We start from the raw sequence: 27913 nt of genomic DNA, 5'->3' as shown, positions 1-27913 counted from the left end.
AGGAGTGCCGTCCTTTCCGTCAATACCAGGCAGACCCTGAAACACCAGACAGAAGTTACCATGATACTGTACGGCTAACCAAATCTCCAACACAGTTACTAGCTACTACATAGTAGACTGTGTTACATCATAGTAATAGCAGATACCAGACTACAATATGAACAGTAAACTGTATTACAACGTAGTAATAGCAGATACCAGACTACAATATGAACAGTAAACTGTGTTACATCGTAGTAATAGCAGATACCAGACCATTATATTAAGTAGAAGTGTGAAGTCATTGTGTTCACTCACATTCTCTCCCTTCTTGCCAACGGCTCCCTGTGGGCCCTTGATACCTCGGCCACCCTGTAGAAAATATAATTATCATAATCTTCATCAACATCATCATCATGTTCATTATCATCATCCTCATCCATGTGATTAAGTTAGACACTCATGAGAAGATGGCTAGCTTGTAGGTTAAACCCTCACCAAATCTCCTTTCTCCCCAGCCTCTCCAGGTGGTCCCTGGGGTCCCTCCTCACCCTACAGAGGAGAGACAAACACTTCTGATCAGATTGATCAATTAGACCCATCAACTCACAATGGGAAATACCCATTTCCAAGACCTAGATACTTACTGGGGGTCCAGGTTGGCCAACTGGTCCATTGATGCCCTTGTAACCACGAGGGCCCTGTGAGATACAGGATATGAGAATGAGTCACTTCCTGCTCATTAGCATTTCAGGAAGTAGATGAATGGTCATTCATAGTAATAAATGGCTTGTCACTTGTATGTTTCGACCCAACAAAGAAACTCTGAACTTAAAATACAGCCTACATATTTCCACAGGCTTTGGTAGGCTATGTCTGAAAGTAGGCTATGGATTTATATTTATTTATCTCTTTCAGTGTCTATGGACATGCTAATGAGCACTAACATGCTAACCACTGTTATACAAGGATGATTATCAGGTATTGATTGGCACTTTTGGCAAATATGAGCTATACACAAACAGTCAGCTATTCTGCTTGGCACCTAGCTGGGCTAACACAGCTAATGCTAAGGCTAAGATGGATGGCTATCCTGGATCATTAACTATAGACGGAGGAACAGTGGCCCCAGACAACCCCCCAGACAACCCCCAGAGAAAGAGAGAGAGAGAGAGAGACAGAGAGACAGAGAGAGAGTTCAGATTCTCTCCATATGTCCCCATAGAAAGGGACAGATAGTATTTATTTTGCAGATAGAAACAAACAGGGGAAGGAGGAGAGGTGGAGGAGTGCAAAGTGTGGTGGATGGAGGGAGTGTGGTAAAGGAGGTTGAGAGGTTTGTTTTAACTTACTGCCTCTCCCTTGGGGCCCATCATTCCTGGGTAACCCCTCAATCCCATAGGACCCTGACATGGAGAGAGAGAGGGTTGAAATAAAGGACATTATGTCGATGTTGCATAAGTAAAAGTGGCATCATATCTGTATTTCATTCTCACAGCGTTCTAACAACGTCTGGGTTCTGACCATATTGCTGGACTGTAATGTTTTCATAACATTGTGTATGTAAATTCAGTCATAGGTAGATGAAGGTCATTACCGGGGGTCCTGGGATTCCCTGCTCCCCAGAGACGCCGACCTCTCCCTTCGTACCCTGAGAGAGAGACAGAGAGAGAGAGAGAGAGAGAGAGAGAGAGAGAGAGAGAGAGAGAGAGAGAGAGAGAGAGAGAGAGAGAGAGAGAGAGAGAGAGAGAGAGAGAGAAAAAAGAGAGAGAAAGAAGGAGAGAGATAGAAATTAAAAGTGTGACAATAACATAACTCAAAGTGTTTCATGCATGTATGTATTGGTGCCAGCTGATTCTCTGACACCACATAACTCCTCAGTAAAGAGAAGCCAACTGAAACCGGCCAGTAGAATGAAGTGTTCTTTGTGTGTGTTCCTGTTAGTGCCTCTGACTCAGTCACTGAGCAGTGACCAGCAGTGCAGTGCCAGACTGAGACAAACGGACAGACAGAGTGCAGATCAGGTGCTAAACCCTCTTGCTCTGGAGGAGTGTCTCAGGTCCCACCGGGGGCTCATTAGCTCTGCTTAATGCAGCAGGCTGAGTCGGCCACTCTAACTCCTACTCTCTTATCCACTCCACATGTACCTGGCTCTCAACCATCCCTTTCATCTGGGCTCGCTGCGTGCTGCCTGGCTGCCCGGGCCAGGCCTGACTAATCGCACCCAGATTAGTGCCAGTCATGTGCCTCAGGGGGCTTCATTAGCGTTAAGCCTGCTTCTTCTACTGGTGTGTGTGTGTGTGTGTGTGTGTGTGTGTGTGTGTGTGTGTGTGTGTGTGTGTGTGTGTGTGTGTGTGTGTGTGTGTGGGGGTGTGTGTGTGTGTTTGCGTGCATGCGTGTGTGTTTGTTACTGTGTGAAAATACAGTTTTTTTTTACCCTCAAAGTATTGTAAGATATAAATGATTCAGATAGATCCAAGACCATGCATCTGTGACCTATTAAACTTTGTTGTCGATGCACTTGCAGGTGTCAATGACTAGACAGAGACCAACAAAACACAGAAACACTGGGACGTCAATAAACAGACAGACAGACTGTCAGACAGACAGACTTGTTAGGACTCACCAGTTTCCCAATGCTACCAGGCTCTCCCAGCACACCTGCACGACCTTTGTGTCCCTACAAGAGAATATTCAGTTAGTTTACTGTTATAAATCAAATCAAATCAAATTGTATTTGTCCCATACACATTTTTAGCAGATGTTATTGTGGGTGTAGCGAAATGCTTGTGTTCCTAGCTCCAACAGTGCAGTAGTATGTAACAATTCACAACAATACACACAAAACTAAAAGTAAAAGAATGGAATTAAGAAATATATAAATATTAGGACAGGCAATGTCGGAGTGGCATTGACTAGAATACAGTAGAATAGAATATAGTATATACATATGAGATGAGTAAAGCAGTATGTAAACATCATTAAAGTGACCAGTGTTCCATTATTAAAGTGGCCAGTGATTCCATGTCTATGTATATAGGGCAGCAGCCTCTAAGGTGCAGGGTTGAGTAACCAGGTGGTAGCCGGCTAGTGATGGCAACCCTCTTATAACATCCTTATCACAGTAATAGATGTCCATGCATACCCCACAAGACATGCCACCAGAGGTCTCGTCACAATCCCCAAGTCCAGAACAGACTATGGGAGGCACACAGTACTACATAGAGACACGACTACATGGAACTCTATTCCACATCAGGTAACTAATGCAAGCAGTAGAATCAGATTTAAAAAACAGATTAAAAATACACCTTATGGAACAGTGGGGACTGTGGCAGCAGCTAATGGGGATCCCTAATAAGTACAAATACAAATATATGTTTAAATGAATCAACAAATTATTCAGCCAATAAATGACAGCGGCACTGACAACCTTATTTTGGTTGTTGACGGGAAAATATATTGTTTTTCTCCTGATGATGGCTCACTTACCTTGACCCCCTGCAGTCCCTGGGGACCCTTAGGCCCTGCTGGGCAGTTGATTGGACACTGTAGATTAGATTAGATTAGATTAATAGACAGACAGACAGACAGACAGACAGACAGACAGACAGACAGACAGACAGACAGACAGACAGACAGACAGACAGACAGACAGACAGACAGAGAGAGAGAGAGAGAGAGAGAGAGAGAGAGAGAGAGAGAGAGAGAGAGAGAGAGAGAGAGAGAGAGAGAGAGAGAGAGAGGTGGTTAAGAGGACAGAGGGTACACTCTTAGAAAAAAGGGTTCCAAAAGGGTTCTTCGGCTGTCCACATAAGAGAACCCTTTTTGGGTTCCATGAAGAACCCTCTGTAGAAAGGGTTCTACATGGAACCCAAAGGGGTTCTATCTCGAAACAAAAGGGTTCTACCTGCAACCAAAAATGGTTCTTCAAATGGGGACAGCCGAAAAACCTTTTAAGGTTCTAGATAGCACCAGTGTATAGCGAGGAGGAAGGGTGAGGAGAACACCAAAGTCAACATTCGAAGTATAATTTCATCTGTTCCTCAGCCAAATGTGAACCAAGCAGCACTACAGTATGAGGGACATGGATGAAGGGAGTGAGAGGGGATTGAGGGAGTGCTGTGAATCCTCTTTCGGTGTCAGATGAAAGGAGAGAGAGGGAGGGAAAGAGAGATGGTTGGAGAGAGGGATGAGAGACAGAGTGTGAATCTTCTGTGACAGGACTCCTCTCTCTAATGAGAGAAAAAAAGAGAGAGGAATTGATGAGGACTCTAGAGGGCTCCAGTTCCTCCTGTCACTAGAGCTGACACTGTCACACAATCCCCTCCCCCCTAACCAGCTTCCCTATGTTGGGCACTCAGCAGGACTTGGCTTAGGACTTTTTCTGGAGGGTTTAGTGCCACCAAGTCAGAAAGCTCTGTGTCTATATACTGTATCGGGGGAAACACAAGCTATGACCAGATTGCTAGGAACTCTGTGTTTGAGGATGGATCCTACAGGCTCTGTAAGGTTTTCTTAGGGTCAACTGTATGTAAGGTTTTCTTAGGGTCAACTGTATGTAAGGTTTTAAGCTATGGGGCAAGGAACTATCCAAAGGGAACGGCAAATGGCAGAAGGCTGCAGTGGGGTAGAACAGGTACAGAGGGGTAGAACAGGTGCTGTGGGGTAGAACAGGTGCAGTGGGGTAGAACAGGTGCAGTGGGGTAGAACAGGTACAGTGGGGTAGAACAGGTACAGTGGGGTAGAGCAGGTACAGTGGGGTAGAACAGGTACAGTGGGGTAGAACAGGTGCAGTGGGGTAAAACAGGTGCAGTGGGGTAGAACAGGTACAGTGGGGTAGAACAGGTGCAGTGGGGTAAAACAGGTGCAGTGGGGTAGAACAGGTACAGTGGGGTAGAACAGGTACAGTGGGGTAGAACAGGTGCAGTGGGGTAAAACAGGTGCAGTGGGGTAGAACAGGTACAGTGGGGTAGAACAGGTGCAGTGGGGTAGAACAGGTGCAGTGGGGTAAAACAGGTGCAGTGGGGTAGAACAGGTACAGTGGGGTAGAACAGGTGCAGTGGGGTAGAGCAGGTACAGTGGGGTAGAACAGGTACAGTGGGGTAGAGACAAACGGTGAGGACAGGAGGAGGTGTGGAGGGATCTGACCTGGAAGTCTGCGCTGCCCTCCTCTCCTCCCAAGAACTTCCCTGGAGGTCCCTAGAGAAAGAGAGAGGGGGGAGACAATAATATATGATTGAATATAGAAATATGCAAAGAAGACAGATGACGTGAGAGAGAGCGAGAGAGAGAGAGAGAGAGAGGGGGGGAGAAAGCGAGAGAGAGAGAGAGAGAGAGAGAGAGAGAGAGAGAGAGAGAGAGAGAGAGAGAGAGAGAGAGAGAGAGAGAGAGAGAGAGAGAGAGAGAGAGAGAGAGAGAGAGAGAGAGAGAGAGAGAGAGAGAGAGAGAGAGAGAGAGAGAGAGGGGAAGACTAAGGAGATAGATCATTGTTTAATTCAGTGCTGAGGCAGCTGTTCTGAGTGATCTGGCCTCCCTAAGCTGAGGTATGCAGGGAGCAGTGAGATGAGACAGGGAAGCCAGATCTAATGGGACTTTATTTATTCAACAACACCAGTAAACCAATACAAATAGACTCCCCGTGGCTGGGAGCATCACTCTCTATGAGGCTGCTCCCCACCTGAAATCACTCATGGGCAAAGATACTGTATACCTTGTAGAATAGACTGGGGAGATAAGATACACACACAGCGCTGTGTACAGTTATGCTTCATTGAGCTGCTCTGGGGAGTACACTGGTACACTTACTGGTGAGAATGTACTAGTCATCTAGACTGGGATTACTGGCTTATTGCTGGAACAATGGTTTCTTGCTTGTAACAAACTGTGTTCTTTTGTGTTAAGTTACTGGTTTCTTACCACATCTTACTGGTTTCCTACACGTTTTAAGTTACTGGTTTCTATTACTAGGTGTGTACTTGCTGGCTTGGCAGTTTGGTGGTAGGTGTGTACTTACTGGTTTTTACTAGTACTAGGTGTTTATTTACTGGTTTCTTGCTGGTTCTAGGTGTAAACTTACTGGTTTTCCTGGGGGTCCTGGAATTCCTGGAGGTCCAGGTGTTCCCAATACGCCCTGAGAGAAGAGGGTGATGGGAATGATATGGTGAAGATGAAGAGTAGCTAACAGATTCTGTAACGTGTGCTATCTGACATAAGTCAGCAATGGGTTTTTTCTTCTTCCACAGCAATGGTAAGGGTCTTACCTGGGATCCAGTCTGTCCAATTTTACCAGGAAGGCCGATTGGGCCCGGGGCCCCCTAAAGACAAACAGGAAGAGAAAAATATGGAGATCTTCATTCTTCTGGCAGAAGAGAATACACTGCCAATGTCATTCAGAAGAGGATACACTGCCAATGTCATTCAGAAGAGGATACACTGCCAATGTCATTCAGAAGAGGATACACTGCCAATGTCATTCAGAAGAGGATACACTGCCAATGTCATTCAGAAGAGGATACACTGCCAATGTCATTCAGAAGAGGATACACTGCCAATGTCATTCAGTTCAGAATGTAATATGTAGTGTCTGACTAGTTCTTTTTTTCTAAGAAAGTCTTTAATTCAAAAAAATATATACAAAAATAAAGAATGATAAGGGATATAATGAACAAATAGGTACTTACAGCCAGCCCAGGCAGTCCGGGTCCCTACAGAGAGAGAGGGATGAGAGAGAGATGGAAAGGGGAATGAGAGATTAGTTAAGTCTGTGTGTAATCATATAATCACAGACAAATGTGCATAATAAGTCATGTATGATTTGTTTAAACAATTATCTTATTTTAATTCAATTAAGAGCAGCTGTGTCTACAGAGACAGAAAACTAGAGAGACAGTGTTAATCAATCTAACCTAGACTGAGAGAAAACAATCAATGTGTGTTCAATGTGTCATAATAAGTAATGGAATTAAATTTAAACAAATTAAATTAATGTCATTCAATGCTTCATCCATGCATATCACTAACTGACTCCACTTTGTCAATACAGTCTGTCTAGTAGTCTGTCAAATATAGCTACACAGCACCACCTAGTGTGCTTTACTGTAGCTACATGTAGTCTTCCTTAACCTGCCTTAACCACAGATCTAGGATCAGATTACCCTGACTCCAAAACATTAGCGGGATGAACAAATATCTGACCCTGTATCAGAGGTCTTGGACCCACTGTACACGGCTGTTGGACGAGACTAGTTATAACACTGTAAATCAGTCAGCTGCTAAAAGCTGTTATGACAGTGTTATGTAGCCCCTATGACTAGGGTCTCCCCCATACCTCTGTACTCCTAGCTAGGTCATGTGGTCGGGAAAAACTCTGGGCCCTACTGATGACGGTGGGTTAGTCGCAGTGGATTTGTAGTGATCAGGCTATATGTAGTCTGTATTGAACAGTGTTCAGGTTCTGTTTAGTCCGTTAGTACTTACAGTGGGTCCAGGTTCACCACCAGGTCCAGGCTGGCCCTGTAGAAAACAACAATAAACAACAACAACAACAACAACAACATGAGGGTTTATTCTCTCATAGTTTGCATCCAATGTAGGCTCCCACCATGGTCCTTACCTTAGGTCCAGGGTTCCCGACAGGACCTCGATCTCCCTTTGCTCCAATCAAACCCTGGAGATGTAGAGAGATAGAGTGATGCATTCAGTCAGTAAGATCGGTTTGGATTACCCATAGAGTGTTACTTTAGTTCTGGATTTCAATAATGAGGTTGTCGTAAATATAAGAATGGCTTGTGTTCATTCTGTGCTCTAATAACACAGCACTGTAAGGTGAATTCTGTCTCTCTAATGCTAACCCTTTATTGGACAGCCTGCTACTTTTGTCAGGACTCACTCCACAGTTTACAAACAAGTGCAGGGGCAGCACTTTGAAATGAAAGTGACAGATTGCACCTTTAGAATTTGCCAGAGCCTGGGGATTGCTACATCTACGTGTGACCTGAATTCCCATTATAACAATGAGACTATCAGTGGTCTGATTGGATTGGACACTTCCAGGTAATCAGCAGGACAAGTAGGATTGGGATTCCGGGCCGGATTACAGGGTAAATCCCTGTGGAATGTCTCTCAGCATGTGACTGTGAGACCAGCAGAGTGAGTTTGCGTTACCTTAGTTAGAGAGAATCAGTTTCCTGAAAACAGTCACCTTCATAACAACATATAGCTGAGTCTATCTAGCTAGGTTACAGTACATCAATGCATCAGGATTTACATCAATGCTTTTCTCTCCTGGAGTTTTACACAAACACACATACTTTTTCTCTCTTTTCTCTCTTTCTCACTCTCTTTCTCTCTCTTTCTCTCTGTCTTTCTCAGTCTCTCTTTCTCTCTCTGTCTCTCTTTCTCTCACACTCTCTTTCTCCCTCACATTGTCTTTCTCTTGTTGTCACTCTCTTACAGACACACTTAGCAACTGATAGATAGGAGACTTACGTCAATGCCGTTGTCTCCTGGAGCTCCATCTGGACCAGGTTCACCTGGCTCTCCCTTCAAGCCCTAGGAACAGAGACACAGCCATAGTCAGGTACACACACACACACACACACACACACACATACACACATCAGAGATATTGTCAGTGTAAAGTGCAACCACTCACACAAACACTATTGAACATGCACACAAATAAACACCCTTGAACATGCATACACACACACATACACACATACGCATATACAGTAACTTACTGGTGGGCCAGGAGGACCAGGAGGTCCTTTCTCCCCCTGTGAAGAGAGAGACGAACAAGAAAGAGAGACATGATATTAACAATTTGTATTGTATGTTCACTACGAGATTGATGATATGTCAGTTAATGTAGAAGACGTTGAAGTCCTTGACATAGAAGTCCTTGATGACAGCCCCTTGTTGATCTGGAAAGATTGGTGGAACCTCCACTGAACCTAACAGAAGACTATGACTGCATCTCAATATTGTGAGTGACTTCCTTACCTTATCTCCTTTCCTCAATCTGAACAGACTTTTACTGTAAGTTCTGGACAAGTGAAAGCTAATTCCTGGTCCTTAATAAACCATGTATTACTCATTACTCCCACATTGATCAACTATTTACTAATCATAAGTAAAGTATTTTTGCAGTCCCTTATCTAAAGTGAGCGCTATTTAACCCTAACCCTAACCTTTATATAACCCTAACCTAACCCTAAATGGTGTGCAATCTTTTTGTAAGCACCTTATAAATGGTTTATAACAGACTGTTAAAATAATGTGTAACCCACCCTCCATATTGCTTTCAGATCACGGATAAGAAAGATCAGGTAAGGAGAGGAGACAAGGAGAGGAAGCCACTTTAGACCACTGAGATGCATCCTAGGTAGTGACATCAACCTATTGCGCATACACCTATCCAGTTCCATACAGATCTGCAAGCGTCATTTTGTCACAGGTGGAGATGAGGGGGCAAATGCTTTTTTAAGATCCAGCCATGATTGACAGCTCATGTTTACTCCGCCCTCAATATGGAGTTAGGGAACTTTCCAATCATGATAGGACTGGATAGGTAAATATGACGGAAACTAGTTGGAGCTATTGCTGACACCTACCCTGGTGTAATCAGGTCTGCAAAGGAGAGTGAACAAGGGCAGATGGGAGGGAACAACTTTTTTGGAATGAAATGCAGCTGGCATGTATAGTTGGCCAGAATTGTTTTTCACAGCACTCTCATTATAGCCCAACCATCACATATCATAGCAGATAAATATCTGACCCCAAATGCTATTCCAAGTTCCAACCCGCAAGAGGTAATCCATGTTCACATTAAACATCAACCTGCCAGTCTGTAGCCTTCCATTAGTTAGATAGAGAATGAGCCCCTCTATCCAACTCAGTGAGGGCATCGACATAATCCCAAACCATTATATTTAACAGTAGATCTACCTGGCTTTGGGGATGAAACGGCTCTCCAACTAATTGCATTGGATACAAGCATGCCTAACTTGTAACATCACAATCCTTTTGGATCATATAGGCCTCACATATTAGTTTATTCTCTTGTCCTTTCATGGTGTAATTCTGTATTCTCAACATGATTTCAGAACATGGCTTTGTTTAGACTGAGAATACCTCAAAGGTACCACATTACCGCGATATATTTCCCTCGGGATGGAGAGAAAGCCCCCAACTCAAAGACCTCTCTCGCTGCGGGAAACAGAGCTCTTTTGTGCTTCTGTGTATTCATTCCTCCCGCCCTCTGGTGGTCTCACCGCAGTACTACCTCAGAGCGTTCCATTCGGTACAATGCCCGTCTTTGTGACAACCTGTTGGCTCTTGGCGAAGTGGAGGTAATACTCACATCAATGCCGTCGGACCCAGGGGTGCCAGAGGGGCCGGGCAGGCCGGGATTGCCCTGAGGTCCTGGAGGACCGCTCTGGAAAAAATTAAAACAAAATGGAGCGTTTAGAAGTGTGCAGTGGTTTTGTAGATAATTACCTGGGCTTAGAATGTATCACTTTTTGGTATTCATCCAATTGGATACATGTTATTTTCATACTATAAAGAACATGTGGAATAACTGGAATGGAGTAAAATATTTCACACGTTTTGGGATTTTGTGTGCCATTTTATTGTAGGCCTTTTGATAATGGAGAAGCAGGTGCTTTTTGAACCACTCCAATGTTCAGATAGTCCTAATTGATAAATCAGGCACAACAATGTCAGGAGGCAATCACACATGTTCAAGTGGGAATTATAACTACAATTAAATGTTATATTTCATGTGAATACAATCCTAGAAACAAGACAAAAGCATCATAAACTTGAAGTGAATGAATCACCCATACCCATCACATTTTCACATAAAGCATGTAAGGCCAACACAAATCCATTACCACTGGTAGCCTACATTCTTAGAAAACAAAGTGCTATCTAGAACCTAAAAGGGTTGTTTGGCTGTCCCCATAGGTGAACCCTTTGAAGAACCCTATTTGGTTCCAGGTAGAACTCCTTTTTGGTTCCATGTAGAACCCTTTCCACAGAGGGTTCTACATGGAACCCAAAAGGGTTCTACCTGGAACTAAAAAGGGTTCTACCTGGAGTCAAAAAGTGTTCTTCCATGGGGACAGCCGGAGAACCCTTTTGGAACCCTTTTTTCTAAGAGTGTATTTGGAACGATGTAAAAAATATATAAAACTATCCAGAGCTCATGAGAAAAAATAGGACATGGAAATTAAAACACTCTCACATCCTGTAAGAAGTATATTGCTTCCAAAATGGGTGTAAAACAAAAGTATTTATCACCAAATAATCTAAGGTAGTAGGTAGGGGGAGGAAAGATGTTTACCAAGGCCCTCCCCCATCCCATCCCCTTCCTTTGGGAATGCAGCTTCCTTCAATCGATTTCAATCTGTCTCCAGAATTCTGCCAATCATTCAGAAAAAAAGTTGGGAATTCCGTACAATGGTCCTGTTTGTTCAGACAGATCCACTGGTAACTTTCTGTTGGATAGCACGTAGGTGTGATTTGGTGGAGGGCATCTTCAGGTCGGTCATTCTCTGTGTGTGTGTGTGTTTGAATAGGGGGCTTCGCAGTAAACGCACATGGGTGTCTTGAGTACACAGCCTCTGTGTGTGAGTGTGTGTGTGTGTACGTCGGCGTGCTTGTGTGTCTCCAGCCAAATTCCAGTGTAAGGGCTGCTCTCCCTCGATGACTCTGTCCTGAATCTCGTTTTAGACAAAAATGAGAAATCGTTCCATGTTTTGTATCCACTCCAACTGCTCTTCAGGGATAACCATCCATTTGAAAAAGGAGACATTCCCATTCTTCATCTGTATTCAAGTAGAAATGTCATCCACAGAATCAAGGCACGTAGTCCATGGCAGGAAGATACAGTATATATGTATGTACAATGCCACATCACACAACACACATAAACACAAACATTACACAACTGATCTTCATCCAGCTCTAGACTCATCATTACAACAATGTTATGACTATGATGAAACACCCAAGCCCTGAAACACGATTGTAATCATTCACTCTTCTGAAACAAAATGTATTTTACAACCACCACTAGCCAGTGTGACAACAAAACCATAGCAAGCACAGCGGTCCCCCCAGTAGTCTCTGTCTACCTTCATCACCAGTCCCTCTCTCCTGGGGACTTCTCTCCCACCGTACCCCAGCCAGAAGCACCCCAGCCTGGGTACACCCCTAACCTCCCCTGTCCACTCCACTCACCACTTGGGCCAGAGCCAGGCACAGAGTCTGCAGGATGACCCAGCTCTTCAACACAGCCGAGAGTCCAGCCATGATCTCTCTCTCTCTCTCTCCTCAGCACTAAATCCTCTCTTCTCTTGCTTTCTCCCGCTCTCCCCTGTCCTCTCCTTCAGGCCGGGACAGAAACGGTAGGGAATCCAAAGGGGGATGGGGGCTATGTGCGCAGCCCCGAAAATTCCACCCAGTAAAAGTGGTGTAGAGGAATGGTTGGATGGAGGGACAGATGGAATAAGAGAGAGGTGTAACCCAGCCCTACAGCCTGCCCCAGTGAACACAGGAGCTCCTGAAAGCCCCTCACACACAAACACACACACACCCACACACACGGAGACACAAACACACACACACACACTGAGAAACACTTGCACACACTGCTGCCTCATGAATAATGTTTCCCTATAGATAGGTTCCCACAAACTCATTGAACAAACAAAACTGCTGCTCATGAATATGCACAACCACAGCCAGATTCCCACATGCTGATTGGACACAGCTGCTACCTAGCTCCACCCTGAGGAAGGAGAGTTCGTAAGTGATTGAAACTTGAGTGGAATTCCCCAATCCTACAGTCACTCGCCCCCTACCCCCTAGTTAGTTGTGTGGGTCTGACAAGATTGAATAGGTGTAAAGGCTTCCCATCCGAAACAGTTTGGAACAGTTCCTGAATATATTATGATGACATTTTGCGACGTTTTTGTTCGTTTTGGTGTTCGGCAAGGGTTTTTTCCAAGGGTTCCGGTACTGCAGTTTAACTGACGCCCAGCCGAGAAAGACCATTTCCATAGATGGCCACATCGAGAAGTCAGATTTGAAAGTCGTAATAAGACACTTTAGTCATCACCTTTGTGCACAAAACATCCATTGCATTATTCAAATAATTGTCGCTGAGACTGATTTTTTTTCATCCAATGTCTGCCATGTTTTTGGAAGACGTGTTTACGCCGTCGCTGCTCGTGCTGCTCCCTGTGCACACTGACTGCTAGTGCGTATGTGATGTTGGTCCGTATAAACCGGATGCAATCCGGATATAGATGGTCCATGAATCTACCTTGAAAACAACGGTGGGACATCTTGGATGCAGTCTCCAGTCATATTATACCTAAGTGTTCTTTTAGGCTGTTCTTGCACACAACATTTTTCCTCGAGGCAAGCCGAAGTCAGTAGCCGAAGTCGGTAGCCGAAGTCGGTAGCCGAAGTCTACGCCTCTTCGTCGGTGATTGGTCAACAGTAGGGATTCTTCAAGTAAGTGTTTGTTGTCATTCAACGAGAGAAATACTGCACCAAACATGTAAGTTAGATTTAAAATTGCGTGACCAAGATCTCCTCAACAAAAGCGGCCTACTTCCCTGAAGACCCCTCCCCCGAACGGTGCGACAAGTTCCTGAACTTATTCCACGCCAAAATCAACCAACATCTACTCACAATGCCCAGTACTCCTGCTGACAACCTCTCCTGGATGAACACCTCGGAAGGCCCAGCCTAAACCACCTGCCTCTCTGACTTCACCCTCACTACTGAGAACTCAATCACTGAGTTCATCCGCAAATCCAAATCATCCACCTGCCAACTTGACCCCCTGCCCACCAGCCTTGTCAAAACCTGCCTGCCTTCCATCTCTCCCCTCCTCACTGGCATAATCAACTCTTCCCTCACCACTGGCATCGTACCCTCCACTCTCAAGATTGCTGCAGTTTCCCCCATCCGCAAAAAGCCAGATGACCTGAACAACTTCCGGCACTCAACTACAAAACCATCTCAACTCCAATAACCTTCACAAATCGTTCCAGTCCGGTTTCCCCTCCAAACACAGCACTGAAACAGCCCTGGTCAAAATCACTAATGACCTCCTCCGTGCAGCTGACTCCTTGACCTGAGTGCAGCCTTCGATGCCATCCACGCCTCATGGAACATCTGACTGGTGTTGGTGTCACAGGTGTTGCACTCTCCTGATTTTCCTCCTACCTCACTGACACGGCCGGCCCACTCATTAGGAAAGATTAGGTGGCCTCTTATGGTGGCAGATTGATGAAGGCGGCATTTTCTGAGCTAAACAGACCAAGACGTACCTCCAACAACAACACATAAAACCTCACATAATTATGCCCAAAAACAATGACAATTTCTCTCAACCAGTGGGCTTTTTAGGTGATCGCTGATGCCGCCCTTTGATAAGCAGTACCCACATCGTCAAAGGCAGTGGCGCAAAATATTTTGCTTGTCCATTCCCAGTGCGCCTCTCCAGGGTGCTGTTGGAGAGACGCATCTCTGCAGCGCTCCACCAACGTTCCGTCAAAAACATTATCTAACATAAATCATGTAGCAGATATAGGATATGGTAGAAAGAGTATGTGGCCTTTTTTGTAGCCTACAGGCTGGAGATAAAATGTATGACAATGAAAGACACTTTTTATATCATGTAGGTTTCTCCGATCAAATAGCCTAACCTAAATGGCGCTCAATCAAATAAAAAATGTGCTGTCATGTTAACAAACAACATATCCTAAAAACAGGACAGGTCAAAGTAAAATGGACAATATGGAATGGACAATCACAACTGTTGTCCAGGAGTTTTACCCCAGGGTCATGATTAGAGTTTGTATCTATACATTTTTGACAAGTTGATCATAGTGAAAAATAAAATACTTGTGCATTTCCCGCTGTGTAAACACATTGCAAATAGGCTCACGATAACTCCTGATAAAGTTGGGTAGCTGATATTCAGATCTTTAATAGCCAAATGGATTAGTCACAGGAATCAGGACTAATAAAGCCAATGCAATGGCCTGTTTTACAAATGGTAGGCCTACTACATGGATGGGCATTAAATTCCATTGCAGGCCGACATGGTAGGTTACACCCCAGTAAGCACAAGCCGACATCTTTTGGAGGTATTTTTTTGGTCCTGTCCGGACATCGTTTTTGGGTGTTTTACACCTCAGTAAGCACGGACCGACGCCAACCACTTTTGGACGTCTTTTTTTGGTGCAGTTCTGGACCGGCCTTGATTTCCAAATCCACGGACATTGGTTTTTGGTCCATACCAAATCTGAACCAATCATAGACGTCTAATAATATAATAATATGTTTGGTTCCGATTTTGTCCAGTCTGGACCAGCCTTGATTTGGCCCATACATAGATGTCTATAATAATAAGTATTTTCAACTTTCATTCAGAACTGAAATTGAACCCGATTTCAACGTCCGGAAAATACTTATTTTTTTTACGTCCAGAAAAGATACCGTTTCAACGTTCTGGAAAAAAATTATTTTAAACATACGGAAAATACCTTTTCACCTTTAACTCAGAACCTAAATTGAACCTAACTTCAACGTCTAGAAAATACGTATTGTAGACGTCTTTTCAACATAATTTTGTTTACTTGGACTATTCTAGTTTTGCGGGGGGCTGCATTTTTTGGTCTCGCCTATGGCGGCAGAACGGCAAGGACCGGCCCTGCTCACTGACTGCCAACAGTTTGTGCAACTGAACAATCACAGATCAGGGTGTGCCGCTGTCTCACAGGGTGTCCCCCAGGGGTCAGTGTTGGGTCCACTCCTCTTCATCATATACCTCCTACCCCTGGGAAAGATCATGCAACATTACAAAGTTAACTTCCACTGCTATGCAGATGACACCCAGCTCTAACTCTCCACCAAACCCACCACTCCCCTCCCTCCCACCTCCCTCATAAGCTGCCTTCAAGACATCCGGAGCTGAATGAGCATCAACCTCCTAAAACGTAACAGCAACAAGGCAGAGATCATGCTCATTGGCTCCAAATTCACTTTCTCCAAACAGCCCAACCTCAGCATCACCATAGATGGTTTCTCAGTCCCTCTGTCAACACAAGTTCCCAACCCTACCCCCTAAACCTAAACACTTACCCTAAACCAGGTCCATTTCCTATTCCCAACCCTACCTCCTAAAGAAAAAAGGAAAATAATAGTTTATTTAGTCTCTCTGTGTTTCATACATTTCCTCCAATTCGCAAGAGGCTGAATGTATCTCAACAGAGAAAGCATCCAAACAAACAAAATAAACAGTGCCACTCTGTCTCAGTATGAAAAATGTATGCACTTCACTAACTGTAAGTCGCTCTGGATAAGAGCGTCTGCTAAATTACTAAAATGTCAAATGTAAAAATGTGTAGCCCATCTATCTGATGCTGTCTGGTCAAAAAGAGTATGACACTCCCGAGTGGCGCAGCGGCCTAAGGCACTGTGTCGCAGTGCTTGAGGCGTCACTACAGACCCGGGTTTGATTCCAGGCTGTGTCGCTACCGGCTGTGACCGGGAGTCCCAGCGTTCGGGTTAGGGGAGGGTTTGGCCGGGTGGGCTTTACTTGGCTCAATGCGCTCTAGTGACTCCTTGTGGCAGACCGGGAACCTGCAGGCTGACTTCTGACGTCAGTTGGATGGTGTTTTCTCTGACACATTGGTGTGGCTGGCTTCCGGGTTAATCGGGCGGGTGTTAAGAAGCGCGGTTTGGCGGTTTAGGAGGATGCATGACTCACCTCTCCAGAGCCCATTGGGGAGTTGCAGCGATGAGACAAGATCGCAATTGGATATCATTGAATTAGGGGGTAAAAAAATATATACAATACAAATACACTATATATATATATATATATATACAAAACAACAACCCCAAAAAATAAAGAGTATGCCATTGTTGCCTGTAGCATTGAATGCAAGGGAAGCCAGCAAGCATTTGGCCTTGATAAAAAATACATTTAAAAAAATAGCCAATCAGCATTGAGCTAAACTGAGTGAGCTCAACTGTGAATGGTTCTGGCTCACCAAAAAAAAGTGTCAAAGGAAGCCAGTTTGGATTTGGCTTGACACCATCACATCAGAAGCCAAAATTGACAGAAATGTTTTTAATTGTTGCATCTTGTTGTGTTGTCCTCTGGTGGCTAACGAGCTAGCTAAAATCGTCCCTTTCCCTTAGCCATGGATGCATACAGGGATTTGGACTTGCGGTTTTACTAAATTCTCCATACTGGCCAATGATTATAATGGCGATTCTGATCCAACCATAAATTCATACACTGTGCCTCTGGCCTGAGAGGATGGAAGTTCTATATGTAGCTAGATGTAGTAGGCTAATGTTAACTGGCTGGCTTGGCGCATCATTGCCCATGAAAGGAAGTTAAGCTAACGAGCAAGCATTTTAGCCAGGTAGCCTGGGACAACAAAAACTAAAAGAGACATAGACCGTTTAGGCAACATGAAAGAGGAGGATGGCATTGGCGTTTCTCTACAAGTAGGGTGAGTCAACATGTTTGTTTTTTTACTTGCATGCAGGCACACACAGAAATCAGTAAAAGGATGGCCTCATCATATTAGCTTAAATTGATTGGATTAAATCGCTCTTATCCAGAGCAATTTACATGAACAATTAGGGTTAAGTCCCTTGCTTCAGAGCACATCTACAGATGTTTCATATAGTCAGCTCAGGGATTTGAACCAGTGTCCTTTCGATTACGTGCCCAACGATCTTAACCGCTAGACTACCTGCCGACACTGCCTGTGACAGCCCCGCGACCATCCGCTCTATAAAAAATCGTCCCGTAGCTGAATCTAGTTGATGATCCCTGCTGTAGGTCATTTAATTGTGTGTTACATGCTATATGTTTTGTGGACTTCACAGGACAGATGTTGCTCTCCAGTTTTGTGATGAAACAAAGGTGTGGTTGAATTTATTCTGCCACTGTGTCTTCTTATTGTCTCGGCCTTAGCCCTATATATCACGGTGTCAAGGCATATGAACTAACAGGTTATAGAGCAAACAACGCAATTATCACAACACATAGGTTGTAATATGGCTTTCTTTTCCTGGCTTGGCTTCCCCGATGATTTTACCCACGCACCGCTAATAAAACCCTTACCCTAAACCGGGTTCGTATCCTCTACACAACCCCTCCCTCCTCTTTTTATCTGTCCTGTTTCGTCTGGTCCTTTAATTTAAATTGTACTTTGATTGATGCACATGATTTTATGATCTTATGTACTGCACTTGTTTTTATGTTGGCCTACTTTTAATGTAAGGCGTCTGCCAAATAAAATGTTGTATTATTATTATTATTATTATTATTATTCAAAAACGTAAATTAACGACAGATTTCTTGAGTTATATTAGATAAATTCATAATATTTTGAGGAAGTGTATACTGGCTACAGCGTCTCAAGATGGACAAACAGTACTATTGCCGCTTTTTTCTCGTTTTTCAATCGAAGGTCTTATAATGGAGTATGCGAGCGCATAGGTCGTCACTAGTTACCACAGCCACAAAGTCATAAACACCACCTATTTCTACCATTTCTCTTCTTAAAATCTGATGTTATACCTAACCCTAACCTTAACCACACTGCTATCCTTATGCCTAAATGTAATACATTTTTACGATAGAGCCTATTTTGACTTTGTGGCTGTGGTAACTAATGGAAACCGTTCGGGGCTAGGGGCTAGGCGCCAGCCGAACCGAGGCATGCGGAAGGCTCCATTTTGCCTTTTGATAGGCTAGTTAGAATTTTTTTCACATTTCTTACATCTATCCACTTCTTTCAGATATACAGTACTTGCTAAGGGATTAGGAGCTAGGGGTTGTTTCTGGACAGGGTTAATGCCATTCAGTTTTCTCTCTCTTTCTATTTGTGTTTTGTTTGCGAGTGTGAGTGTGTGTTCTGCCCTATGGCAGACTTTCACATCGGAGTGTTGAGTATCTCACTATTTTCTCTGCCAGTTTTCTCAATGAAAGACAGAGTGAATATGTCTACATATCCCATACAACTACAAGAACAGGATTGGCCTCTACTTTGGATTTCAACTATACTAATTTAACTCAAACATTTTGTGTTCTTTACACTGAGAAAGGGAATGCTTGACAATGGTATTGTTTTATAAAACTGAGATATTATAAAATGAGAGCTGTAAAGATGACTCCAACTGTTAAAATGTAGTTCCTGATTCAAAAATGAGACGGGTAATCACATGAATTTCTTCTAAATTCATTTTGCAGAGATGCTGTCACTTCTTACATTTGACCTCCAGGAGGCGGTATGTTTCAAGTTTGCGGTATGTTTCAAGTTTTTGCATCTTGTCTAGTCTAGTCTGCTCTCCTGTGATGAAATGCTGCTCTCTGCTGGTCATCTCTAGTTCCTTCGGTTCATATTCCAGAGTTGGCACTGAAGTTGCCAATGCATTCCTAATGTGCAGTAGTGCCTAGCCCTATACCTATCTTGTTGGTGTCTATAACCATGGTAGACAATAATTATATTTTAAACAAGCATATTTTCTTTCCTCACAAGAAAACTTAGAATTTACAAAACGCATTTCATAATCTGATGTAAACAAGAATATATTTTTTTAAATAACCTAAATATTGACAGCCATTATGGATGAAACCTGTTTTGAGTGAGAGTAGTAAACATGTCAGAGCAAAAGAGCACCCATAATACCATAATATCACAAATGTACAGCTCAGGACTCATTTTGAATACTAAGAAATAAAACATTACAGTAAGAAACGTGAACGGGAATGCTCAGCAGACATTGCTTGATATCCCTTTCAAATGTATATTTTTGGTTGAATTCTAACTTGAAATCCCTGCACTCAAAGTTTAGCTGAGATTTCACACACCAATGTATGTATGATGCACAAGTTCATATTACACATTTATCTCAAGTTAGGATCAACCCTACGTGACAGAGATTCAGGCTTTTGCATTTAAACGGCTCCATTTTAACAATGCATCTGTTCAGCGTTTTCTGGAAAATTCCTAAACCGTAATTAAAAACACAACCACTTTCTTAGACATCAACATTTTCTAAAAGAGACATCAACATGGCAAGAATAAACTGAGTATACACATCTCTTAACACTAGAACAAGTTTAAAACACAAACAGGAAGACAAATGAATAAGAGTGGAGAATCCTCTCAGTATGAGTCAGCCTCCTCCAAGATGTATGCTGTATGTTTGTTCATGTATGGTAGTGTATCACAGGAGGCTGCTGAGTGGAGGAAGGCTCATAATAATGTCCGGAACAGAGCAAATGGAATGGCATCAAACACATGGAAACCATGTATATGACACTATTCCACCTATTCCACTCCAGCCATTACAACAAGCCCGTCCTCCCCAATGAAGGTGCCACCAACCTCCTGTGTAGTGTGTGGTAGTGTATGGTAGTGTGTATGGTAGTGTGTGGTAGTGTGTCTGGTAGTGTGTCTGGTAGTGTGTGGTAATGTATGGTAATGTATGGTAGTGTGTGTATTGAGGTGTGTCCTTGGGTGTGTGGATTTGTGTCAGAAGAACATGTGCATCAGGAGTGGGAGTAAGTTAGTAGAGAATGACAGCTGTGTGTTAGAGAGGTGTGCATGTATAGGAAGGAAATGTGTGTGTGTGTGTGTGTGTGTGTGCATGTCATGTGTCTGTCTACGAAGTGGCATCCTTTAAATAGGCTATCAGGTCCTCTCTCTCTTTCTTCTTCTTGATACCAGCAAAGATCATCTTGGTACCTGGGATGTACTTCTTAGGGTTCTCTAGATACACCATTAGCGTCTTCTCCTCCCAGACTATACCTACAACAGAGGAACAGAGAGAGAGAGAGCGAATGAGAGGGAGAGAGAGAACGAGAGACAGTGAGAGACATAGAGACATTGTTATGTAGGCATGTGTTTGTAATGAAGATGTGTACTTATATGTACAGTCAGTGTGTCGGTCAAATCAAATGAAATTGTATTGGTCACATACACATATTTAGCAGATGTTATTGTGGGTGTAGCAAAATGCTTGTGTTCCTAGCTCCAACAGTGCAGTAGTATCTAACAATTCACAACAATACACACAAATCTCAAAGTAAAATAATGGAATTAAGAAATATATCAATATTAGGACGAGCAATGTCGGAGTGGCATTGACTAGAATACAGTATATACATATGAATGAGTCAGTGTGTCAGTCTCCACAGTAAGGTTTACTGTCCTATCTTACTGCTCAGGTATCAGTCTCCACAGTAAGGTTAACTGTCCTATTTTACTGCTCAGGTATCAGTCTCCACAGTAAGGTTTACTGTCCTATTTTACTGCTCAGGTATCAGTCCCCATAGTAAGGTTTACTGTCCTATTTTACTGCTCAGGTATCAGTCTCCACAGTAAGGTTTACTGTCCTATTTTACTGCTCAGGTATCAGTCTCCACAGTAAGGTTTACTGTCATATTTTATTGCTCAGGTATCAGTCTCCACAGTAAGGTTTACTGTCCTATTTTACTGCTCAGGTATCAGTCCCCACAGTAAGGTTTACTGTCCTATTTTACTGCTCAGGTATCAGTCCCCACAGTAATGTTTACTGTCCTATTTTACTGCTCAGGTATCAGTCTCCACAGTAAGGTTTACTGTCCTATTTTACTGCTCAGGTATCAGTCCCCACAGTAAGGTTTACTCTCCTATTTTACTGCTCAGAGGTGGAATCCTAACAGTCTACCCTGCCTGTCCAGACCTGTAGCTCAATCTGACAGTCTATCCTGCCTGTCCAGACATGTAGCTCCATCTGACAGTCTATCCTGCCTGTCCAGACCTGTAGCTCAAGCTGACAGTCTATCCTGCCTGTCCAGACCTGTAGCTCAAGCTGACAGTCTATCCTGCCTGTCCAGACCTGTAGCTCAAGCTGACAGTCTATCCTGCCTGTCCAGACCTGTAGCTCCATCTGACAGTCTATCCTGCCTGTCCAGACCTGTAGCTCAAGCTGACAGTCTATCCTGCCTGTCCAGACCTGTAGCTCCATCTGACAGTCTATCCTGCCTGTCCAGACCTGTAGCTCAAGCTGACAGTCTATCCTGCCTGTCCAGACCTGTAGCTCCATCTGACAGTCTATCCTGCCTGTCCAAACCTGTAGCTGAATCTGACCGTCAGACTGTAAGACACAGTGAAATGTACCGGTGCTCCACTTTAATGACCATCACACACTGCTACTGTACATTTCTGAATACTTCATTTGGATCCACTACATGAGATATTGTCAAACCATTCTTCTTATGATTATCTTTTGATAGAGAGGAAGTGTCATCCATACAGATGTGCTAATTATGAAAGCTGACACTGACACACACACGTCGGCACGCACGCGCACACACACACAGTGACCCTTACCCTTGTTGGTGTTGGCCTGTGTGTAGGAGTATCCAGGTGACTGTCCTGTCTTCCGGCCAAACAGGCCCCAGAGGTTAGGTCCCACCTTGTGTCGTCCCCCCTCGTCCACCGTGTGGCACTGGGAACACTTCTGGACAAAAGCCTTCTTCCCCTTATCTGTATCCCCCATCGCACCTTGCTCTCTGTCCTGGACAGAAAGAGAACTCTGCTCTCTGCCTAAATAAAACAACGGTTGAGTAGCAATTATGGAAACAAGCTACATTTAGTGTAGTTACTGTGTAGTTGCGTGTAGCCTCATGACACCGATTTGTAGCCTATGGTATGCATGTCAGGATATGTGTCCTCGATTAGTATTGACATGTCCCGTGTCTCCCAATGATGTCACTATACTGTGTGTGTGGTAAATTTTCGGCCCTTACACCGTAGAGAACCCAGTTAACCAGCCTGGTCTCATAGACTAAATGTAACATAGTAAATGTAAATCCGAACCACACAAATTAGTATGAAATTAACATAAGACAGAAGGTTACTTAAGGCAAAAACGAAAGGAGGGTGGTTGGTCGGGGTGGATAGGTTGGCATATAACACGAACGTCTAGCATGCGCGTTCGAATCTCATCACGGACAACTTTAGCATTCTAGCAACTTTTCAACTACTTGCTACTTTTATCTACTTTGCAACTACTTAGCATGTAAGTTAACCCTTCCCCTAACCATTTTAGCTAACTCTACCCCTAACTCTTTAACCTAACTCCTAACCTAGCTAACGTTAACCAGCTAAATAACCTTAGCCACAACAAATTTGAATTCATAACATATAATTTGTTTTGCAAATTCGTAACATATCATAGATTTAGCAAATTCGTAAAATATCATATGAATTGTAATTTGTAAGATATCATATGAAATGGATGATGGATGGACTTCCACAAATTAATCAACTAGCTTTCACAGTCTCACATCAGAATTAGACGTTCATTCATGTTTCTCAAATTTTTAAGTTGTTGCAAATGTCAAATTTCAAAAGGGTTTAAGGTTAAGTTTAGACATTAACTTTGAATTTTTAACGTTAGGGTTAACTCCTAAATATTAAGGTTATGCATTAACTCCAAATGGTTAAGGTAAGGGTTAAGGTTTGGGATACGCTTAAAACAAAAATGTCAAAAACAACTTTCTATTGCTGGATTCAAACTTGCAACCTTTGGAATCAGAGGCAAATGCTTACGCCTGTTCTCCATCCCCATCACCTTAGCAAAACTGAAACCTATTTGAATATAACAGCACTCACTGTTGCCCCTAGTGAGTTTACATGTAATCTCCCCACATCCTCCGACATGGATTAACATCGAATACTGACTTGTATCACAGGTGACCATACAAAACCTAACATATCATACTAAATGGAGTGTCTTTGACCTACTTACAGAATAATATGAAATGCTCTGAGACCAGGTTGAGTTAACGCCCACCTCAGGTAGGAAAATCACCGGTACACTTCATCCGGATAAAATATAATCATTCAATTTAGAAATAGTTCATAAAATAACCATACTGCGCTCACAAATGTTGTATCCAGAAAAATACACAGATATTCACAAAATGTTGTTTCGGTTTTGACTGAAGGCTACAAAAACAGAGAGAATAGGAAACACCTACAATTGACAGTTGATGGTTTGTTTTGAGGAGCACAAACTCCAGTAATAAATAGATAGTAGTTGTCTAAATGTTGTTATAAAGAGGCAAAGGCAAAAAACAGCAGCTCACCTGATGAAAGATGAAAGTATGTCGGATTCTCAGGTAAATTACCCCACCTTTAAAAAGTTTGTCAGAAACTTGACAGAGTGCATATTCCGTGCCTTCTTGTGGCTACGTCGCAAGATAACCCATTAGGATTGGACAGTAGAGATGTCAAACGCAACGTTCTCAAATTTCACGAGGATCCCTCTTGAATAAGCCATGAATCACCATGTTGAAATGTTTTTATTTTGTAAGCGCGTTGATTGCGCAATCAAGCTCCTCTGGAATCCTATAAGCAATGTAGCAACAACAATGTAGCAACAACAAACAAAAAATCATTGCGACATGTGTAATGGAAACGGCATATATAGGATACATTTTGTCCCTTCGACAGGGGTGGATTTTTCTTTAGTCTAACCTTCATTATTGTGACAAATGATAATGGAAACGGTGTTTTCGAATTAAATATGATTTGCCGAATAATTTTGAAGGAATGCACATGATGTCATCACATAACTATAAAGCTCCACTCCACATTTAATTCTAAATCGCTACTGCTTGCAAAATCAATTTTTTTTCAACTATAAAAATCATGTTTCTTTGCATGACAAAGATTGTCCTGACTTCAAGAATGCCTGAATTGTTTCGTCTTGCTTTTCTGGTTGGCTGGCAAGTTTCACCATGGCACGGACCGTGACGATATGTTGGCACATGATAATTATTAGAATATGCAGTGCTGGAAAAAGGACACAAATGTCAAACTTGAGTAAAAGTAAAGGTACCTTAATAGAAAATGACTCATGTCAAAGTGAAAGACACCCAGTAAAATACTACTTGAGTAAAAGTGAATTGGACCATTTTCCTGTCCTGCTAAGAATTCAAAATGTAAGGAGTACTTTTGGGTATCAGGGAAAATGTATGGAGTAAAAAGTACATTCATTTCTTTAGGAATGTAGTGGAGTAAAAGTAAAACTTGTTAAAATATAAATAGTAAAGTAAAATACAGATACCCCCCAAAAAACGACTTATGTAGTACTTTAAAGTAATTTTACTTAAGTACTTTACACCTCTGTATATATCTTGGGCTCTATTCAATCCGCATTGCAGAAGTTCAGCTTTACAGCATGATTAGAATTTAAAGGCAATGTTCCCGCTTTAGCGGAGACTGTATTCACATTAAACATTGGCTAAATCGGAAATTACCTTTACATTTCTATCTCGGAATCTGTAATGCTTCAGCTTTACAGATTTAGTAGAGCCACTTAAAAATATATATTATGTCAATAATGATTTGACTATAGGTTATTATTGATTGATTCTAGGTTTGTTGTATTTTATAAGTACTCAGGTAGCACTTTTCCTCTGTAGCCATAGTGGAAGTGTCCCTTGACCATTGCCGGGTGTCTCAGTGTATTCTGGGACCAGGAAACGGGGGTGTCTCACTCCGCTCTGCCGGGGACTGCCCAGCCTGCGTGGAGGAAGCCTACAAAGTGCACACTTCATCAGAGGCAAAACTTCTGAATGTGAACTCCAGAGACCTTGCTAGCTACAATGTATACGCCACTGGAGCCTCTGCTGCAATACACCCTTTACAGTAGTAGGTAGGCCTCATGTGAAATGGAGGCTGCATAAAACTGTCAGTTATCAATACTTTCAAAAAAATGGTATTCTTCATAAGATGTTTGAGACGGTACCTTAGGGGTAGCGGGGTGGGGGTTCGGTGGGGCGGGGTGGGGGTTCGGAGGAACGGTAGGTAGTCTTCCTCAGTGCAATGATCCCTATAGCAAACAAATGGTCAGCTCCTGTTGATTTTAACCTGTGCCTCTGCACATTGACTCTGTACCGGTACACCCTGTATATAGCCTCGCTACTGTTATTTTATTGCTGCTCTTTAATTTTTATTTGTATTTTTTACTTATCTGTTTTTTACTTAACACAAGTTTTTTATTTTTTATTGCATTGTTGGTTAGCATTTCACTGAAAGGTCTACACCTATTGTAGTCGGCGCATGTGACAAATAACATTTGATTCAATTTGATTTGATTAATGACATGTTGGAAATCCATATGATTGATTTTGTATAGCAATGGCCCCCCTCTCCTCAAATCCTGAACTGCAGAGGAGATTTTCCTTGATACATTTCAGGGGGAGCAAATACTGTTAAGTCAGTGAAAAATATGTAAATTGAATTGGTGTGATTATTCCATGAGTTGACTTGGTTTCATCTAATTGTTCAGGGGAAATGCTGGAATAACAAAATATCCAACATCACTGCATAGCTTTTTAAATTGAATTGTTTCATAATAGATTGTCAATAAAGTTCTATCAAGGCTTAACCCACTGAGCAAAAACTGGTTAAATCAATGTTGTTTCCACGTCATAAAATAAATAAATGTGATGACGTTGAATCAATGTGGAAAACAGATTGCCTTTGCAAAAAGTTATCAATGTAAGAGAATTTTGTATTTTGTTCACCCAACTTTTAACCTAAATCCAATGGCATGGTGACATTTTTTGTTGATTTCATGTTGAATTCACGTTAGTTGACAGCTCAACCAAATCAAAACTAGACGTTGAACTGACATCTGTGCCCAGTGTGAAGTGATCTGACCCCAAACTCACGTGGTCTAGCTATTACACTAGCCTATCGATCATTCGCTAAGTACTGTGTACAGTGCTTGACTTGGACTGAAATAGGTGCCGGTACTCATTTTGGGTGCCAGTACTGTTTATATTTAGTTGCAAGAGCTGCACATCAAGCATGGACTGTGTACATGTTTTTTTCCAGCTATTACACTATCGATTAAAGTACTAAGTATCCTCCGAGGAGGGGGAGGGAGCTCTCACGAGAGGTCGCCGTCACAAAAGGACGGTTCAGTGAATCACTCGAGACCCCCTTTGTCACTCTCTCTGCCTTGACAAACTACCTGTAGCCCGGCCAACAATGACCCCAGCCTCGTGAGCTGGGTGGGGCTGTGCGCACTTTGATGAACTCACAATGGAGCCACGGTGCGAATGGTGTCAGACATTATATTCACCATGATCAACAACATGAAGTGATGTAGGCAATACAATTAAAAAAGATTGGGGGAAGAATTAGATGGTAAAGATAGGCCTAGATGTAATGTGCTAGGCCATCACAATAGCTACACTACATGACCAAAAGTATGTGGACACCTGTTGAACATCTCATTCCAAAATCATGGGCATTAATATGGAGTTGGTACCCCCTTTAGCTTCTATAACAGCCTGCACTCTTCTGGGAAGGCTTTCCACTAGATGTTGGAACATTGCTGCAGGGACTTGCTTCCATTCAGCCACGAGCGTTAGTGAGGTCGGACACTGATGTTGGGCGACTAGGCCTGGCTCGCAGTCGGCTTTTCAATTCATCCCAAAGGTGTTCGATGGGGTTGAGGTCAGGGCTCTGTGCAGGCGAGTGAAGTTCTTCCACACCAATCTCGACAAACCATTTCTGTATGGACATCGCTTTGTGCACGAGGGCATTGCTGAAACAGGAAAGGGCCTTCCCCAAACTGTTGCCACAAAGTTGGAAGCACAGAATCGTCTAGAATATAATTGTATGCTGTAGCGTTAAGATTTCCCTTCACTGGAACTAAGGGGCCTAGCCTGAACCATGAAAAACAGCCCCAGACCATTATTCCTCCTCCACCAAACTTTACAGTTGGCACTACAGTGGCTTGCGAAAGTATTCACCCCCCTTGGCATTTTTCCTTTGTTGCCTTACAACCTGGAATT

General features: G+C 42.9%; 2 protein-coding genes across 2 annotated transcripts in view; both read right to left on the bottom strand.

The window, feature by feature from the left end:
* Positions 1-12579, bottom strand: part of LOC121586677 (collagen alpha-2(IX) chain) — a 19902-nt gene extending 7323 nt beyond the window's left edge. The window contains exons 1-18 of the mRNA XM_041903593.2: positions 12232-12579; positions 10346-10420; positions 8724-8759; positions 8470-8532; positions 7595-7648; positions 7459-7494; positions 6663-6686; positions 6243-6296; positions 6059-6112; positions 5131-5181; positions 3472-3528; positions 2606-2659; positions 1577-1630; positions 1332-1385; positions 627-680; positions 478-531; positions 298-351; positions 1-36 (exon numbers count right to left, since the gene is read on the bottom strand). The exon at positions 1-36 is cut by the window's left edge and continues 18 nt beyond it. Coding sequence (XP_041759527.2) covers positions 1-36; positions 298-351; positions 478-531; positions 627-680; positions 1332-1385; positions 1577-1630; positions 2606-2659; positions 3472-3528; positions 5131-5181; positions 6059-6112; positions 6243-6296; positions 6663-6686; positions 7459-7494; positions 7595-7648; positions 8470-8532; positions 8724-8759; positions 10346-10420; positions 12232-12303 — 936 coding nt within the window. The 5' untranslated portion in view covers positions 12304-12579. The remainder of the gene's footprint in view (positions 37-297; positions 352-477; positions 532-626; positions 681-1331; positions 1386-1576; positions 1631-2605; positions 2660-3471; positions 3529-5130; positions 5182-6058; positions 6113-6242; positions 6297-6662; positions 6687-7458; positions 7495-7594; positions 7649-8469; positions 8533-8723; positions 8760-10345; positions 10421-12231) is intronic.
* Positions 12580-20509: 7930 nt separating this feature from the next.
* Positions 20510-24277, bottom strand: LOC121585650 (cytochrome c iso-1/iso-2-like). The gene is made up of 3 exons (XM_041901973.2): positions 24185-24277; positions 22422-22637; positions 20510-20855 (listed from the first exon to the last, which is right to left on the bottom strand). Exons 2-3 carry the CDS (start codon positions 22588-22590, stop codon positions 20710-20712), a joined length of 315 nt encoding a protein of 104 aa, XP_041757907.2. The 5' UTR covers positions 22591-22637; positions 24185-24277; the 3' UTR covers positions 20510-20709.
* Between the last annotated feature and the right edge of the window lie 3636 nt (positions 24278-27913).

The sequence above is a fragment of the Coregonus clupeaformis genome, chromosome 17, assembly GCF_020615455.1.
Source record: "Coregonus clupeaformis isolate EN_2021a chromosome 17, ASM2061545v1, whole genome shotgun sequence".
Taxonomy (NCBI): domain Eukaryota; kingdom Metazoa; phylum Chordata; class Actinopteri; order Salmoniformes; family Salmonidae; genus Coregonus; species Coregonus clupeaformis.
Note: the sequence above shows the minus strand (reverse complement) of the source record. Positions and strands in the feature narration are given on the sequence as shown.